General features: G+C 46.3%; 8 protein-coding genes across 8 annotated transcripts; 4 read left to right on the top strand and 4 right to left on the bottom strand.

Annotated features, from left to right (window-relative positions):
- Positions 1-2,669: 2,669 nt before the first annotated feature.
- On the top strand, positions 2,670-4,553 carry BDW70DRAFT_171424 (cysteine protease ATG4; the record flags this gene model as incomplete). The annotated part of the gene is made up of 5 exons (XM_073743214.1): positions 2,670-2,823; positions 2,895-3,188; positions 3,251-3,419; positions 3,475-3,702; positions 3,764-4,553. 5 exons carry the CDS (start codon positions 2,670-2,672, stop codon positions 4,128-4,130), a joined length of 1,212 nt encoding a protein of 403 aa, XP_073592217.1. The 3' UTR covers positions 4,131-4,553.
- On the bottom strand, positions 4,535-5,108 carry BDW70DRAFT_153408 (histone H2B family protein; the record flags this gene model as incomplete). The annotated part of the gene is made up of 4 exons (XM_073739628.1): positions 4,535-4,625; positions 4,672-4,759; positions 4,813-4,884; positions 4,937-5,108. 4 exons carry the CDS (start codon positions 5,106-5,108, stop codon positions 4,535-4,537), a joined length of 423 nt encoding a protein of 140 aa, XP_073592216.1.
- Positions 5,109-5,600: 492 nt separating this feature from the next.
- Positions 5,601-6,498, top strand: BDW70DRAFT_143499 (histone H2A). The gene is made up of 4 exons (XM_073738112.1): positions 5,601-5,799; positions 5,852-5,940; positions 5,998-6,201; positions 6,252-6,498. Exons 1-4 carry the CDS (start codon positions 5,747-5,749, stop codon positions 6,302-6,304), a joined length of 399 nt encoding a protein of 132 aa, XP_073592215.1. The 5' UTR covers positions 5,601-5,746; the 3' UTR covers positions 6,305-6,498.
- Positions 6,499-6,591: 93 nt separating this feature from the next.
- BDW70DRAFT_143495 (NADH dehydrogenase [ubiquinone] 1 beta subcomplex subunit 9) lies at positions 6,592-7,373 on the bottom strand. The gene is made up of 5 exons (XM_073738111.1): positions 7,197-7,373; positions 7,010-7,142; positions 6,863-6,941; positions 6,769-6,810; positions 6,592-6,713 (listed from the first exon to the last, which is right to left on the bottom strand). The coding sequence occupies exons 1-5, from the start codon at positions 7,214-7,216 to the stop codon at positions 6,685-6,687; spliced, it is 303 nt and encodes a 100-aa protein (XP_073592214.1). The 5' UTR covers positions 7,217-7,373; the 3' UTR covers positions 6,592-6,684.
- A 37-nt stretch (positions 7,374-7,410) lies between these two features.
- On the top strand, positions 7,411-9,707 carry BDW70DRAFT_143494 (putative dihydrolipoamide succinyltransferase). The gene is made up of 11 exons (XM_073738110.1): positions 7,411-7,750; positions 7,805-7,863; positions 7,911-7,982; positions 8,031-8,086; positions 8,148-8,498; positions 8,563-8,955; positions 9,005-9,064; positions 9,119-9,173; positions 9,228-9,295; positions 9,351-9,422; positions 9,491-9,707. The coding sequence occupies exons 1-11, from the start codon at positions 7,584-7,586 to the stop codon at positions 9,533-9,535; spliced, it is 1,398 nt and encodes a 465-aa protein (XP_073592213.1). The 5' UTR covers positions 7,411-7,583; the 3' UTR covers positions 9,536-9,707.
- BDW70DRAFT_153405 (uncharacterized protein) lies at positions 9,700-10,295 on the bottom strand (the record flags this gene model as incomplete). Its single annotated transcript, XM_073739627.1, has 2 exons — positions 9,700-10,064; positions 10,127-10,295. The coding sequence occupies 2 exons, from the start codon at positions 10,293-10,295 to the stop codon at positions 9,700-9,702; spliced, it is 534 nt and encodes a 177-aa protein (XP_073592212.1).
- A 745-nt stretch (positions 10,296-11,040) lies between these two features.
- On the top strand, positions 11,041-11,931 carry BDW70DRAFT_153404 (protein-L-isoaspartate O-methyltransferase; the record flags this gene model as incomplete). The annotated part of the gene is made up of 2 exons (XM_073739626.1): positions 11,041-11,142; positions 11,305-11,931. The coding sequence occupies 2 exons, from the start codon at positions 11,041-11,043 to the stop codon at positions 11,929-11,931; spliced, it is 729 nt and encodes a 242-aa protein (XP_073592211.1).
- A 140-nt stretch (positions 11,932-12,071) lies between these two features.
- Positions 12,072-13,987, bottom strand: BDW70DRAFT_112631 (DnaJ and TPR domain protein). Its single transcript, XM_073734582.1, has 2 exons — positions 12,860-13,987; positions 12,072-12,790 (listed from the first exon to the last, which is right to left on the bottom strand). Exons 1-2 carry the CDS (start codon positions 13,838-13,840, stop codon positions 12,212-12,214), a joined length of 1,560 nt encoding a protein of 519 aa, XP_073592210.1. The 5' UTR covers positions 13,841-13,987; the 3' UTR covers positions 12,072-12,211.
- Positions 13,988-14,076: the final 89 nt, after the last annotated feature.

Raw genomic sequence — 14,076 nt, 5'->3', positions numbered from 1 at the left:
CCGTCGTTCTGTTCTAAATATATTCCTGAGCCTGCACCTTGACAATCAGGCTAGAAATAACTAATTTCTTTAGTCTTCTAATAGCTTATAAAATTATTGATACGGAAATATAAGGCCTCGTGATCTCCGATGGCTTGACCGTACATCGTCTAGTTCTAGAAGGTTCTCACCCTTCTATATGTATATATAGTGGGGGAAAGGAGAGACAACATGATGAAGAGGGAAGAGAGCAATCGTCAACGGGATAGAGAATCAATCGTCATATGGCATCCGATCCTTAGTAGGCTACGTCCGTGTAGTTGATACAGTTTCCTTCTGCCCCCATCCCCTCTGAACGTCCACAACAATTATTATTATTTTTATTATTAGTAATATTATTACGTTCTTCAGGATTACTACTAGGAGGATTAGAAGGCCTAGGAGGACTAGAAAAACTAGATAGTCTACTTTTATTAGGAAACTATTACTTCTAGTTCCTGGAAAAACTACTAGGACAAATATTATTATACTATTTATTTAATTATTATTAAAATTAATCAAGCTTATAGTTAGTCTTGTTTTAGTTTGATTATATTAAGTAGAAAAGGATAAAACTATAGTTGATTAGTTCTAATTAAAATAACTATTACTACTTCTAGCAGCTCTAATAGCTCTAGATATAGTTATAAATATATTAGGTCTATAATTTCTAAATCTAAAATTAAAACTATATTCTTATATTCTAGTAAGCCAAGAATAATACTCTATTATCCTGCTAAAGTACTCTTTAGGATTGATATAAAAGATTTAGATATAATATCTAGATAGATATTATTATTAGACTTGGAAATTATTTATATTACTTCTTTTTAAAATTAAAATATCAGGTAATAATTCTAATTCTAGTTAGTTTATAGATGGTATAGATAGTTCTTTAATTAATAATTATTGGGCTGATAATAGTTTAACTAATAATAATTTAATTACTAATAATATTTTAAAAAATAGGTATTTTACTGCCTTGTCAGGATATTTGAGAAATTTGCTAAGAATCTTCTTAATAGTTGGAGGTTAGCTTAAATTATTCAATAAACTTTCTTGATTAGATTAGAAGGTAGATAGTAGGATTAATAGTATAATATCACTAGCTAGTATTGTAACAGGCGTATGTAACGGGCGTAGGCAGTATTATTTTCAACTGGCTGTCTTGTATAATTGAGTATCACAAGCTTAGAGAAGGAAACAAAAGGTAGAAGCGCAAATATCCTCCTCCTCCCTTTTATCAACCTTTTCCAGTTATACATCAAGACTTTCTGGATTTGACTGCTGACAGATCTTTTACCGAAGCTGCGCGCTGTAATTCCGAGGTTGTATACTAATGTTGCAGAAACCTTATTTAGAACCAGGTTAAGGGCATGGCTGACAACCAAGATCCTGTTATGGGATGCTCCCATAACACGCACCGCGTAGCGTACGCGGCTGCGGTCACGTGGCTCCCCATCCATCTCCAATCTCTGATCTGTCCTGTCCCGCTTTCCCTTCTTCTCCAGCGATTCCTTCTTGTACATACGGCACGATTGGATAGGAAGATCCATCTAAATACATCCCTTAACAAATTTAGATATTAAATATTTAAAGAATATTTAATAATTCTAATATTAGCCTGCTAGCTCTATTAATCTTTAAAAATAATGAAATATTTTTTATAACCTTCTTAATACTTAAAATATCTTATATATTTTACTGATTGAATAATATTATGAGCCTTAATTTGCAAGAATAATCATATATTAGTTCTTGATTAACTTTTACAGAACAGGTACTCAATATATAGTGGGTATACTGCTATTTGAAATAATATATTTATAACCTAACCTTATAAATGAAAGCTATGGCTATGCGAATAATCTATTATTTGCTCGACATTCAACCACCTTCTCAATGTGGGTGGGCGAGGAGTCACGGGCCGTCCAACCAGCATCCGCGAGCTGCAGGCGCTATGAATATGGCAAAGAATATTACTGCTTTGTTGGATTATGGTCTTGGGTGATAATAATCATAATATTAATAATAATAAATCCGCTTCCTTCTAATCTGGTCTGCTGTGTCATATGGTGGTATATATTTGGTCAATGGTGTGTTGTTACTCTAGGCTCACCCTGTTGCAGTTATATATTTTCACATGGAAGGATAGTTACAGCATATATCTAAAACAACTAAAGAATCAGCACACAGACACCATTGCATTACTGCGCCCGATCAGATATCATCGCCGAAGGACATAGGGGAAAGGCCACCCAATAGCTATAATATGAAAACCCTGGAGACCTGCAGATACCATATGCGCCCTCGAATAGAGAGCCCCGACACCTCGTGACTCGCCCCGTGGTAAACCCGGCCGAAACCCTGTACTCCAATCATCTCCAACACGTCACACGCCACAACAGCCATGCTCACATAGTTACAGAGAGATCTTGAATTCGAGTGATCAAAATCTACCAGGAGCACAGTAAGCACTCAAGAAACTCAAACATACAAATCAACTAGCAGATAGCAGTGAACACAAAAGCAAACTGCGGATGACCGAAGGCGTGTCATCCTCAAATAGTCAAAGCCAGCTTAGCTCAAACCTGGCGAGGTCAATCAACCAACGCCCGCACTTAAACTAAAGCAAACGGCAACTCGAAAAAATGAACGCAACGGACATAGAACGATGCAGGAGACGGATAATACAGTATCTATGGGATCCCGAGCCTAAGAATGACGAGGAGCCTGGTTCGCCGATCTGGTGTCTGGGAACACGCTACCCACCCCAGTGCGTGGAGGAAGCAACCGATGAATCTAGTAAGTCTAAAAAATTATCAGACGTGGGATACGCGGCGAGCCCGTAGGTCAGAAAATTAATATTGCAAAAGGGAACCCCGACTACGGGCAGCAACAGAACACAACAAACACGAGTGCACCTGGCTGGCCAGAAGCGTTTCTGCTGGACTTCGAGTCAAAGATATGGATGACATATAGGTCAAATTTCCCGCCGATTCCCAAGGACGCTGGACAAGAGGGAAACTCATCACTGACCTTGGGCGTGCGGCTGAGAAGTCAACTCATTGAAGCGCAGGGCTTCACAAGTGACACCGGATGGGGGTGTATGATAAGATCAGGCCAAAGCCTACTGGCTAACTCCATGGCCATCCTGCTACTGGGCCGTGGTATGAGCTCCGGAGCAGTGTAGTCTCAAAGATGCAGCTCAGAGACCGCTAATACCGTATAGACTGGCGAAGGGGCGAAAGACTAGAGGAAGAAGGGAAGCTACTCTCGCTGTTCGCCGACTCCCCTCGTGCCCCATTTTCGATACACAGTTTTGTCAAGCACGGAGCGGATTTCTGCGGAAAGCATCCAGGGGAATGGTTTGGGCCAACTGCCACAGCTAGATGCATACAGTAGGGACCCTTGTTTTTAAAAAAGCGTGGGACGAAAGCTCACGTAGGAGTTTAGAGGCCTTGCAGCGAGATACGACCAGTCGAATCTCCAAGTTTACATTGCAGATGACAACTCGGACGTTTATCAGGACAAATTCATGAGTGTGTCCAGGGATGAAAAAGGTACTGTTCGCCCGACACTCATACTGCTGGGTCTCAGACTGGGAATCGACCGTATCACTGCAGTATACTGGAACGGACTAAAAGCCGTGCTACAGCTGCCACAATCCGTGGGGATCGCGGGGTACGTCATGCAAACCTGGGGTATTATTGGGGTGTATCAGTTGCTAAAGGCTGTCGAACAGAGGACGTCCATCAGCTTCCCATTATTTTGTAGCTGTCCAGGGTTCGCATTTCTTCTACCTTGACCCACACAACACCCGCCCTGCTCTAAGATACAGCGAATCAGGCACGTACACGGAAGATGAAGTCAATACATACCACACTCGTCGACTGAGAAGACTCAACATCCAAGACATGGACCCAAGCATGCTCATAGGGTTCCTAATCAGAGATGAGGACGATTGGAAAGATTGGAAAGCTCGGGTTACGTCCCTGGAAGGAAAACCCATAATAACAATCCTAAGCGAAAGCGACGCCGCCTCCTGGCAAGGGCGAAGGGAAGCGCTAGACGAAGTTGAGGCATTTGATGATCATGACGACGCGTTGTAGTAAATCAGTGAAGACGACCGCCCAGCGAGCAGTTGCACCTAGAGGTTGGGTGCAAGGTACAATATGCCCAGATAGGCAAAGAAACCCCAAGACCCCAAACGGATAATTAGAACTTTCCATGAAAGCATTGGATTCGAATTCGAGGAAGGGTATTTATACAACCGGTTCCAGAACTCAAGTTATGTTACACCACATCCATGTTTCCATAAAAGTGAAGGCGTTGAAAGACGACATTTGACCCGAGGGGAAATAGAACAAATAGGAAAAAAAGACCATCCCATGACACGTTAGAAATCCCGCGAACACCCTTTAACCCGCCGCCTCAAAACCGTTCAAGATGACGAGTAACGAAACAAAGAACATATCCGTGCAATTAAAAAAAAAGAAAATATGCCGAGAAAAGCCTATTTGGCAGATGAGGAATACTTCGTAACGGCCTTGGTGCCCTCGGACACGGCGTGCTTGGCGAGTTCACCGGGCAGAATCAACCTCACACTAGTCGAGTTAGAATATCACATGTAGAATAAGATGCAATACTCACGAGGTCTGGATTTCTCGAGATGATATGGTGGACTTCTTGTTGTAAGCAGCGAGCTTGGACGCCTCCGTCGCAACGCGCTCGAAGATATCTTCAGCCAAGTTAGCTTCATATCCGCGCGTAAAAGCAAACAGCTTTACGTACCATTGACGAAAGAGTTCAAAATAGACATAGCACGGGTGGAGATACCAGTGTCCGGGTGCACTTGCTTGAGGACTGCTGCGAGTTAAAACACGCCAATATCATGGACTGATTCGGACAAACTCACCCTTGTAGATGTAAGAAGAGTATGTCTCCTTCCTGGTCTTTCCGCGCTTCTTCTTCTCGCCAGAGGCAGCAGCGGCGGTCTTCTTTCCAGCTTCTTTCTTCTCAGCGGGGGCCTTGCCAGCGGGGGCCTTGCCGCCAGTGCTAGGCTTCTTCTCGGCAGCTTTGGGAGGCATTTTGAAGTTGATAAAATCAAAAGTTGAATTCGGTAATGTTGAGTGACTTGACTATGAATGGGGGTGCAAGAAAGCACTTATTGACGCGTGAGAGTGGTGGGGTGGAATGAGTAGGAGGATGAAAGTTAAGAATACGCGGTGACGAGGGGAGGCGCGCTACTTATACTCGGCTCCAAACGCCCTGTTGATCCAAAAAGCACAAAGGAGGCAGTTTTTCGATACGGTAATGGAATTGTATGATTTGTATGATTAGAAAGCTCAGAATGCGTGAAACGCGACAGGATTGGCGGCAAGAACTTGCCAAGGATACGGTACGGTAAGGCTTTCGATTAGTCTGGGCACCTTTCTCAATCTGGTATTGTAACATGACGACACCGTCCAACTGGTACAATCGATGATGATCCGCTCATTGATTGGTTGACCCCGCTAAGCGAGAGGGTGATCCAAAACGCGTCTGGGCTGCCGGGCGTCACTTTCATGGTGTCGTTATATATGCCCTCCGCTCCTTCGCGATAGCTGTCGTCCCTTCCCATTTCCACTTATCATTTCTCGCTCCTAACCTCTTACACCGAGACCTACGCGTCGTTTTCGCATCTCACAGCTTCTTTTCGAATAACCTGATTCTCAAATCAATCAAAATGACTGGCGGAAAATCCGGTGGCAAGGCTAGCGGCAGCAAGAACGCTCAGTCGTATGTTGAACACAGCACTAAACAGCCTATAACTGTATTGACGTGAGAATAGTCGTTCTTCGAAGGCCGGCTTGGCTTTCCCTGTCGGTCGTGTTCACCGTCTTCTTCGCAAGGGAAACTACGCCCAGCGTGTTGGTGCCGGTATGTCGTTTTGCCTGTGTACTTCTACTTCCTCCAGTGCTAACCAGCACCTGCTAGGTGCGCCTGTCTACCTGGCTGCCGTATTGGAGTATCTTGCTGCCGAAATTCTCGAGCTTGCTGGAAACGCCGCTCGTGACAACAAGAAAACTCGTATCATCCCCCGCCACCTTCAGCTCGCCATCCGAAACGATGAGGAACTGAACAAGCTCCTGGGCCACGTCACTATTGCCCAGGGTGGCGTCCTCCCCAACATTCATCAGAGTTCGTGCACTCCGTTTACATGTCCCGAATCCTATTCTAACGAGATGCAGACCTCCTCCCCAAGAAGACCCCTAAGGCCGGAAAGGGCAGCCAGGAGCTGTGAAGGGTTTTGTTTTTGTTTTTTATTTTCTCTATTTGCGTGGGGTTTGTCATTCGGCGTGGTTTGGTTCTCTTACTGATGATAACGGGGTTCTGGCCTGGGCACGTTTATGGCTCTTTAATTTCGATGCGTTTTGATTTTTGTAAATTATGTCCACGGGCATGGAATGATACCGACAAGTTCAAATGACCTAAAAATCAACTGTTCTGATTCCAAATTCATTGGTGTCAATCGTAGTGCTGTCTTTTGGCAACCTATGTGTTCGTTTACCATCTCATTTGAGAGTCCAGTTTCGCAGAGACATTTCATTGATTTGATTAGACGGCTGGAATACATGCTCCTATTACATAAAATAATCCCTCTGTTGATTTTGTCCTACACCATCAATGATCACCAGCACCACCAGAGGCGTCTGACATGACGTTAGACAATGTCTGGATTGTCCACGTAAGTTAGGTTACACTCACAAGGTAGTTGACGAGCAGGTAGGTTTCTCTCGTATTTGCTTCCTGTTTCGCAGGTTAGTCCTTTGCTCGGATATTTAGACAGTTGTAAACATACCACCAGGGGCCGTTGGTGCACGGTAGGGATCAGGATGCTTCCATGTTTCGAGTAATTTTTCGGTCTCTCGGAGTAGGACCTAGCAGTGCTGGTGAGCGAGTGCTCCTCGACGGAGCGGTCAGCGGCTGCGAAGGTCATGTCACGTACCTTCTGTTGCCGAGGGTCGCGAATGTTCTTGTTGGCCTCAAAAAGGGATCGGATATAAACTGCCTGTCCCCTCCAGATATGTCTGTGGACAGCCCAGTCCAGGGCGAGCTTCAGCGAACGCCGGTAGAGAGATCTATGAAGATCGAGGTTAGCGCAGGTCGTACCTGTTCATTAACCGGCAACTTACGTGACAGCGTTGACGGACATAATGAGCCAAAAGTCCTGGCGATACCGAAATGAAAATGTGAACGGGCCGGTCTGGATTAATGACACCGCCAGGATAGTGGCTTAATATGACCTTTGCGGAGTGGTATCCCACGGAATAGAATATGCTAAAATGGTTTCTTTGGCACGCCGAATTTCCGTAGTAATGATAATCCGTCACTTGCCGAGTTCAGACGGGAGCTTCCTTGCTGAGGGAATTTCCGGTACTTCTCGGCCCGGACTGGACTAGCTTCTCTTCACTGTTGCAGGTATACCTCACTTCTCCCAATCTCTATAGACTGTATCCCTTCACCCGAATACCTCAACACCTGCCGAACTCGAACCTTTTATCATTGCACCTGAGGTCAACATGGCTTCTCGACTATCTCTTCGTCAATTTTCCGCCCAGCGTCTAAGGTCTATCCCTCGTGTACCGCGTGCGATATGCTGCAGGACTTTCACAACGAGCAAGGGATCTGAAAATGCCAGAAGCGCTTCCGGGTTGATTCACGGCTTACAGTCAGGCCTGATTCTACGGTATGATTGATTGAGAAAGTGCATACATTCCAGCCATTTCTGATCGCGGTCCAGAACCGGGTTTCCGAGAGTCAACGTCATCCCGATTTCGAATTATCAGGTTCGAACCTATGGTAATTGGCCCAACTCACTCGTTGACATTTTCTGACTCCATGTGCAGCCGAAACTGTCGTCAAGGTTCCGCAGATGGCGGAATCAATCACAGAGGGTACATTGAAGCAATTCTCAAAACGTAGGTTATTCTAATATGTGGCCGAACCTCGCTAAACTCTCATGAAAGAGGTCGGAGACTATGTCGAGCGGGATGAAGAGATTGCGACAATTGAAACTGACAAGGTATATTTTGGCTTATATGGGCTTGCCGTGTGTCGCAATTCGAGTCACTTACGCGCTTTAGATTGATGTATCGGTTAATGCGCCGGAGTCTGGAGTCATCAAGGAGCTGCTCGTGAACGAGGAAGATACGGTTACAGTCGGACAGGATCTTGTGAAGCTGGAAGCTGGTGGTACTCCGGAAAAGAAGTCAGAGGAAGCGACTGAGAAGCCCAAAGAACCTGCCTCTACCGGCTCCGAGGCTGAAAAGCCAAAGGAACCAGAATCCGCACGATCTTCTTCCGCCCCTGATAAGAGCACCTCGTCAACAAAGACTCCTCAGGCTGAAACTTCCAAGCCGACACAGGAAGTTGCATCCAAGTCTCGACCAACGGAGGAGGCGAAGCCCGCACTAGGAAACCGTGAGGAGAGAAGGGTGAGTAACATTTCTAGATTCGCGCTCAATGCATGGCTGGTGCTAACGAGCGTCTTTGAAAAAGGTCAAAATGAATCGGATGAGACTTAGGATCGCGGAACGTTTGAAGCAATCCCAGAACACCGCTGCTTCCCTGACTACCTTCAATGAGGTCGACATGTCTTCTTTGATGGAGTTTCGGAAGCTGTACAAGGATGAAATTCTTAAGAAGACAGGTGTCAAGCTGGGGTTCATGAGTGCCTTCTCTCGTGCTTGTGTTCTGGCTATGAAGGATGTTCCTGCCGTTAACGCTTCGATCGAAGGCCCCAATGGTGGTGATACCATTGTTTACCGCGATTATGTGGACATCAGCGTCGCTGTTGCCACCGAGAAGGGCCTAGTGACACCCGTGGTCCGCAACGCTGAGACTATGGATCTCGTTGGTATTGAGAAGTCTATCGCGGATCTTGGAAAGAAGGTTGGGCCTAGATGAGCCTCATTCAAGAGATCATAACTGACGCCATTAGGCACGTGACAACAAACTGACTATCGAAGATATGGCTGGAGGCACCTTCACCATCAGTAATGTGGGACTCTTATATGCTCCTTGTTGAGGAAGCCATGTGCTAATTAGCATTTAGGGTGGCGTTTTTGGATCTCTCATGGGCACGCCTATTATCAACCTCCCACAAACTGGTAAGTTCTTGTTTTTACGATTACCAGTAAAATTATCAAGCTAACTCGCTGCAGCGGTTCTCGGTCTTCATGCCATTAAGGACAAACCCGTGGCCATCAGCGGGAGGGTTGAGATTCGCCCGGTATGTAAAATTTTGCCAAAGCGCGCTTGGTTCTTGTTGTTAACCTACCTATCAGATGATGTATCTTGCCCTCACTTATGACCATCGACTTCTGGATGGCAGGGAGGCCGTCACTTTCCTAGTTAAGGTATCTTTTACCTCACCTTTTCTCTCGTGTTCTTCCTGTGGGAACAAGTTGACTGACGATATCGACAGGTAAAGGAGTATATTGAAGACCCTCGCCGCATGCTTTTGGGCTAGACGAACTGTCCCGTTCTCTTTTCTAATCTGTTCTGTAAAATATCAATTCAACATGTGCGATATAATAGTGCTAGGTTTCAGCTGTAGATTTCGATGCCGGGCTATGCTCTCTAATCCCTGGTCTTTGTTATATTTATATTTGAGACAAAAGTGCAATGACTGTTTTACACCATGCCTATCCTTCGCTTCAGCTGTTGCGTTTCGTTCCGGTTCAAGCCCTCGAGTTGCCCTCTTTCGAGCTGTATGAGTATAGGCGGCGCTAATAGTTGCATGACGTAGAGGAGATTATTGACGACAGCTGTCTGGCTGCTCTCGTTACGAATGTGACTCGCAACCTCCATCGCGTGTAGAGCTAGCATGTCTTCTTTTTCGGCGTTACATGTAGACACGAATGTGCTTGCCATCTCCGCCAGTGCAGCTGGCCCTGGATGGGATGCCTTGCTTAACACCCGAGCAATTTCGAATACCTGGGCCTTTATCTGAAGATCCACCGGTAGCTCTTTCATCGGCGGAAGCACTGATTGTAACGCTATATTTCCGGGCTTTAGCCACCCTGGGTGATTGTGAGTTTGCTTAGTTTCTGTTACTTACCCCGTAGAGTGTCTTCGAGCCAGGCCATATCCCACTCGTGTGTGTTACCCTGTGCCACATCTATGGCTGCGTGTATAGCCAAACAGATGATATAGTCGAAAATGAGAACATTGACTTCGTCATTGGTGTCTTCGTCTGTTCTCGTTTCATCCATACTTGTTCCATCCATTCTAGTTCCTATCCGGTACTTCGATATTATTTTCATCGTCTGACGGTATGCTATGGATATAGTTCTTGAGCTCCAAGCCGACTTGGCACTAGGTGAAATTTTGGGCGTGATGGCGTAGGAGGTAGGCAAGTGTACTTGTATGGAGATCGCCGTAATTTTCAATGGCCGGGGTCAATCTAGTTGGGATCAAAGGTCTGGCCGAGAGGGTCCTGGCGCCTGATGCGGGTGTGTCAGTTTGATATGTCTTTGGCTTGTCGCCTGTTTGTGTATGCATCTCCTGTGGGACTTGTAGACCACATGCATGGGCTGGAGAAACCACTTTTGTTGTCAAAAATTGATGCTCGTATGCACTGTCACAGAAATATATGTTACGAGACATCAAAAACATCAATTAGTTCCTCACGTCTATTGAGTAACATACACCCACCTAAGAATAAAGAATGTATATATATATATATAATACTCACAGGCCGATGACAGAAACAGAGTACTCGACAATACGAAACAGCATGATGCAGCACTGAAAACCCCTACCACGAGTGGAGAGCAGTGCATGAGTATAGAGCACAATCACACGTGACCTATTGATGTACCAATGGCGTCATGCAAGCTTGAAACCACAAAGCACAAGTACTACGAGCTCCCAAGCCAGAACGGAATCAGAGCTAAAAGATTGTTCTGCATGCCACAACAAATAAGGTTGATATCACTAGCACTAAAACAAACGACCAGAAGATCTACAACAATGGCGTGGTACTGTTCCGGATCAACAAACTCAGAACTGATTGAGAACCTATGCAGAGAAGGATTGATAAAGAACGAGAGAGTTAAACAAGCAATGATGGCAGTGAGCATAGCTCCCTCCAGCTACCCCAGCAGCTCAAAAATCCGCACATATCCCAAACATTTACCCGAACTTCCAACCCATTAATGTTTCTGCACTGCTTTTGGCTTATGGATTTTAAGCATCACGCCTCCACTTCCATGCATCTCTAACCAAGGGAACAAGGTCGACCGCGGTCACTATGCACCTGCTAGACCGTACTCAGACTCGCCGCAGCCGATCGGCCATGGAGCGACAATCTCCGCTCCCCATATGCATGGACACGCGTGCGAGTATCTTATCAACTACCTTCGACCTGGCTCGCATGTCCTAGACATTGGCTCTGGCTCTGGTTATCTAACCCATGTATTTGCCAGCCTTGTCGTGGATACGTCATCGAGCGATGGCCCAAAAGGACAAGTCATTGGCGTCGACCACATACAAGAACTCGTAAACTTGGCACACGACAATATGATGAAGTCCGAGGATGGGAGAAAACTGCTAGAAATTGGAGGTGTGAAGTTTGTCAAGGCCGATGGCCGCCGTGGATGGCTAGATGGCGCGCCATATGATGCGATCCACGTTGGCGCAGCAGCACAAGAGCTACACCCTCTGCTAATCGAGCAGCTGCGAGCGCCCGGACGTATGTTCATACCCGTCAATGCCGAGGACGGCCAAGGGACACTGTTCAGTACCGCGTTCGGCGGTGGGCAGTACATATGGGTAGTGGACAAGAAGGAAGATGGCACTATACACAAAGAGAAAGTGTTTCAAGTTAGCTACGTCCCTCTCACCGACCCACCAAAGCATTGAAGACCTGAGCTCTGCTACATGCCATGGAATGTTCTGGTCGCAGCAATGCCTGCAGCGATGCCACTGAAGCCCCTCGCAGAGCTGGGAGCGATACGGCGCGAAGGTGACAATTAACGGTGGGCTAGCCAGTTCTGTATCAAATGAGCACTCCCAGAACCGCCGCCCAAAACATATGGATGTGTCGAGTTTCAGCATAGAAAAACAAAACACAGAACTAGTTCTAATGAGGTCATGGTTGACGCGTTTGAATCATGGTTAATTTAATAGCCAATCAAAATTGTTAGAATGGGAAACCACCTGGGAAATTGAACTGCCCAGAGGAGAATTTGAACTGCGGGCTACCCTGCTGGAAGAAGAATTGATGACCTCCACCAAACGGGCTTCCGTGGAAATTCTGCCTCTGCGATTCTGGATCATTGGGATCGACGCCATTGTCATATTGTGCCCTAAGTTCAGGATCAGAAAGGACTTCGTAAGCCTCGTTGATACCAGCCATCCTCTTCTCAGCCTCTTCTTTTGTGATACCCTGAGACACAGCCTTATCAGGATGATGCTGTTTTACCAGCTGTCGGTAGGCTCGCTTGATAGCCTTTTCATCGGCGTCTTTGGATACACCGAGAACTTTATAGTAGTCCTTTTGCTTGGAACGCTTCTGTAAGATCATAGCCTTTTGGAGGAGAGTTTGGACCTCCTTCGATTGAGGGTGATGTTCCTTGGCCGTGCTAAGGTAACGGATAGCATCCTCGAATCTATCCTCATCTAGGGCATGTTGGGCATTGAACAAGAGCGCTGGCAAAGAATGGGGGTCCAATGCAAGTGCTTCGGTGCAGAACGTGGACGCGCGTTTGGGCATATGTGCCTTAATTCAAAAGATAATTAGCAAGATCTGTACGTCTACACTGCGCTCCTACTTTCATGGCTCACGTACCTCTTTATATGCTTCACAGGTTTTCTCGACCAAGGATGCATAAAGTACACCTTGGGAGTCAGAAAAGATGCGCCCCGCTTCTTTGGCTTGCCCTACATCTCCACGAACATCATCGACAAGACCGGGTTGACCGTCAGCACCCACCAGAAGATTCAAAGCGTTATTAAACTTCCGTGCTGCCAGAGTATCCTGCAATTTTCGGAGGCGTTTATCTAGCTGCTTCTCTCGCCGGTATAGCTTGTTGCACGGTTTTGAGTCCGGATCTGAATGTAAGCATTTGCGTATCTGTAAAAGTCCTCGTTCGACATCTCCGAGAGTATAAAAGAGCATAGATGAGATTTGCAGGTGCGGGTCTATTAAGCCCGGGGAAATCTGCAAAGTATGTGTAAGATCGCTAATTCCTTCCTCGAGCTCGCCTTTTTCAAAGCGACAATGTGCCCGGCTCCGCCGTAGGGTGAGAGAGGCACTGGCCTTCGCAATAGCGGTGGTCGCCTCACTCACGCAGGCTTCCCATGCGCCTTTCTTCTCCGCATCCAGTGCTCGAATGGTAGCGTCTCGCGCATTCTGAAATTCTTCATATTCGAGTGAGTTCTTCTTTCCGGCCTTCTCAAGGTCATTTAAAGCGCCAGACCAGTCGGCCGTATTGACTCTGAGACGAGCCCTCTGTAGAAGAGCGCTCTCAAAATTCGGTTTCAGCTGGAGAACACGGTCAAAATCATCTTGGGCTTGCGCCCGGCGTCCCAGAGATAAGTAGGCCGCGCCACGCTGGAATACAGTGAGGTAGTTTGTGGGATCCCGGGAGATTGCTGCATCCAGATACAATAAAGCGTCTCGAGGGGAACCACTCGAGAGATGTGCTTTTGCTGAAGCAATCAAGGATGACACCGGAGTATTGGGGGAAATTGGTGACTCTAAACCGGCGCCGAAGCCCCCAGGCACACAGGCGAGGAAAGCTGTTATCGCGCAAAGTGGAAGAAGCATCTTCGGCGGAGTGGTCAAAAGGAATGAAGGTCTGCAAAATTATCTTCTGTACGGAAAATGGTTCAAACAAGGAAAAGCGGTTTTCAAGGGTGTTTTCCGTTATAGCTCTTGTAGCTCTTAAGAAACTCAGAGTATCTTACATGATCGGAGTTGGTAGAAAAACATTTGTCCAAGGGAACATACTCCTCGATCCTACCAGTCTGGCCTTTCTGGCCTTTACCGCTCGTTACCGCGTA

This window comes from Aspergillus foveolatus, assembly GCF_047715535.1.
Source record: "Aspergillus foveolatus strain CBS 279.81 unplaced genomic scaffold BDW70scaffold_73, whole genome shotgun sequence".
In the NCBI taxonomy this organism is placed as follows: domain Eukaryota; kingdom Fungi; phylum Ascomycota; class Eurotiomycetes; order Eurotiales; family Aspergillaceae; genus Aspergillus; species Aspergillus foveolatus.
Note: the sequence above shows the minus strand (reverse complement) of the source record. Positions and strands in the feature narration are given on the sequence as shown.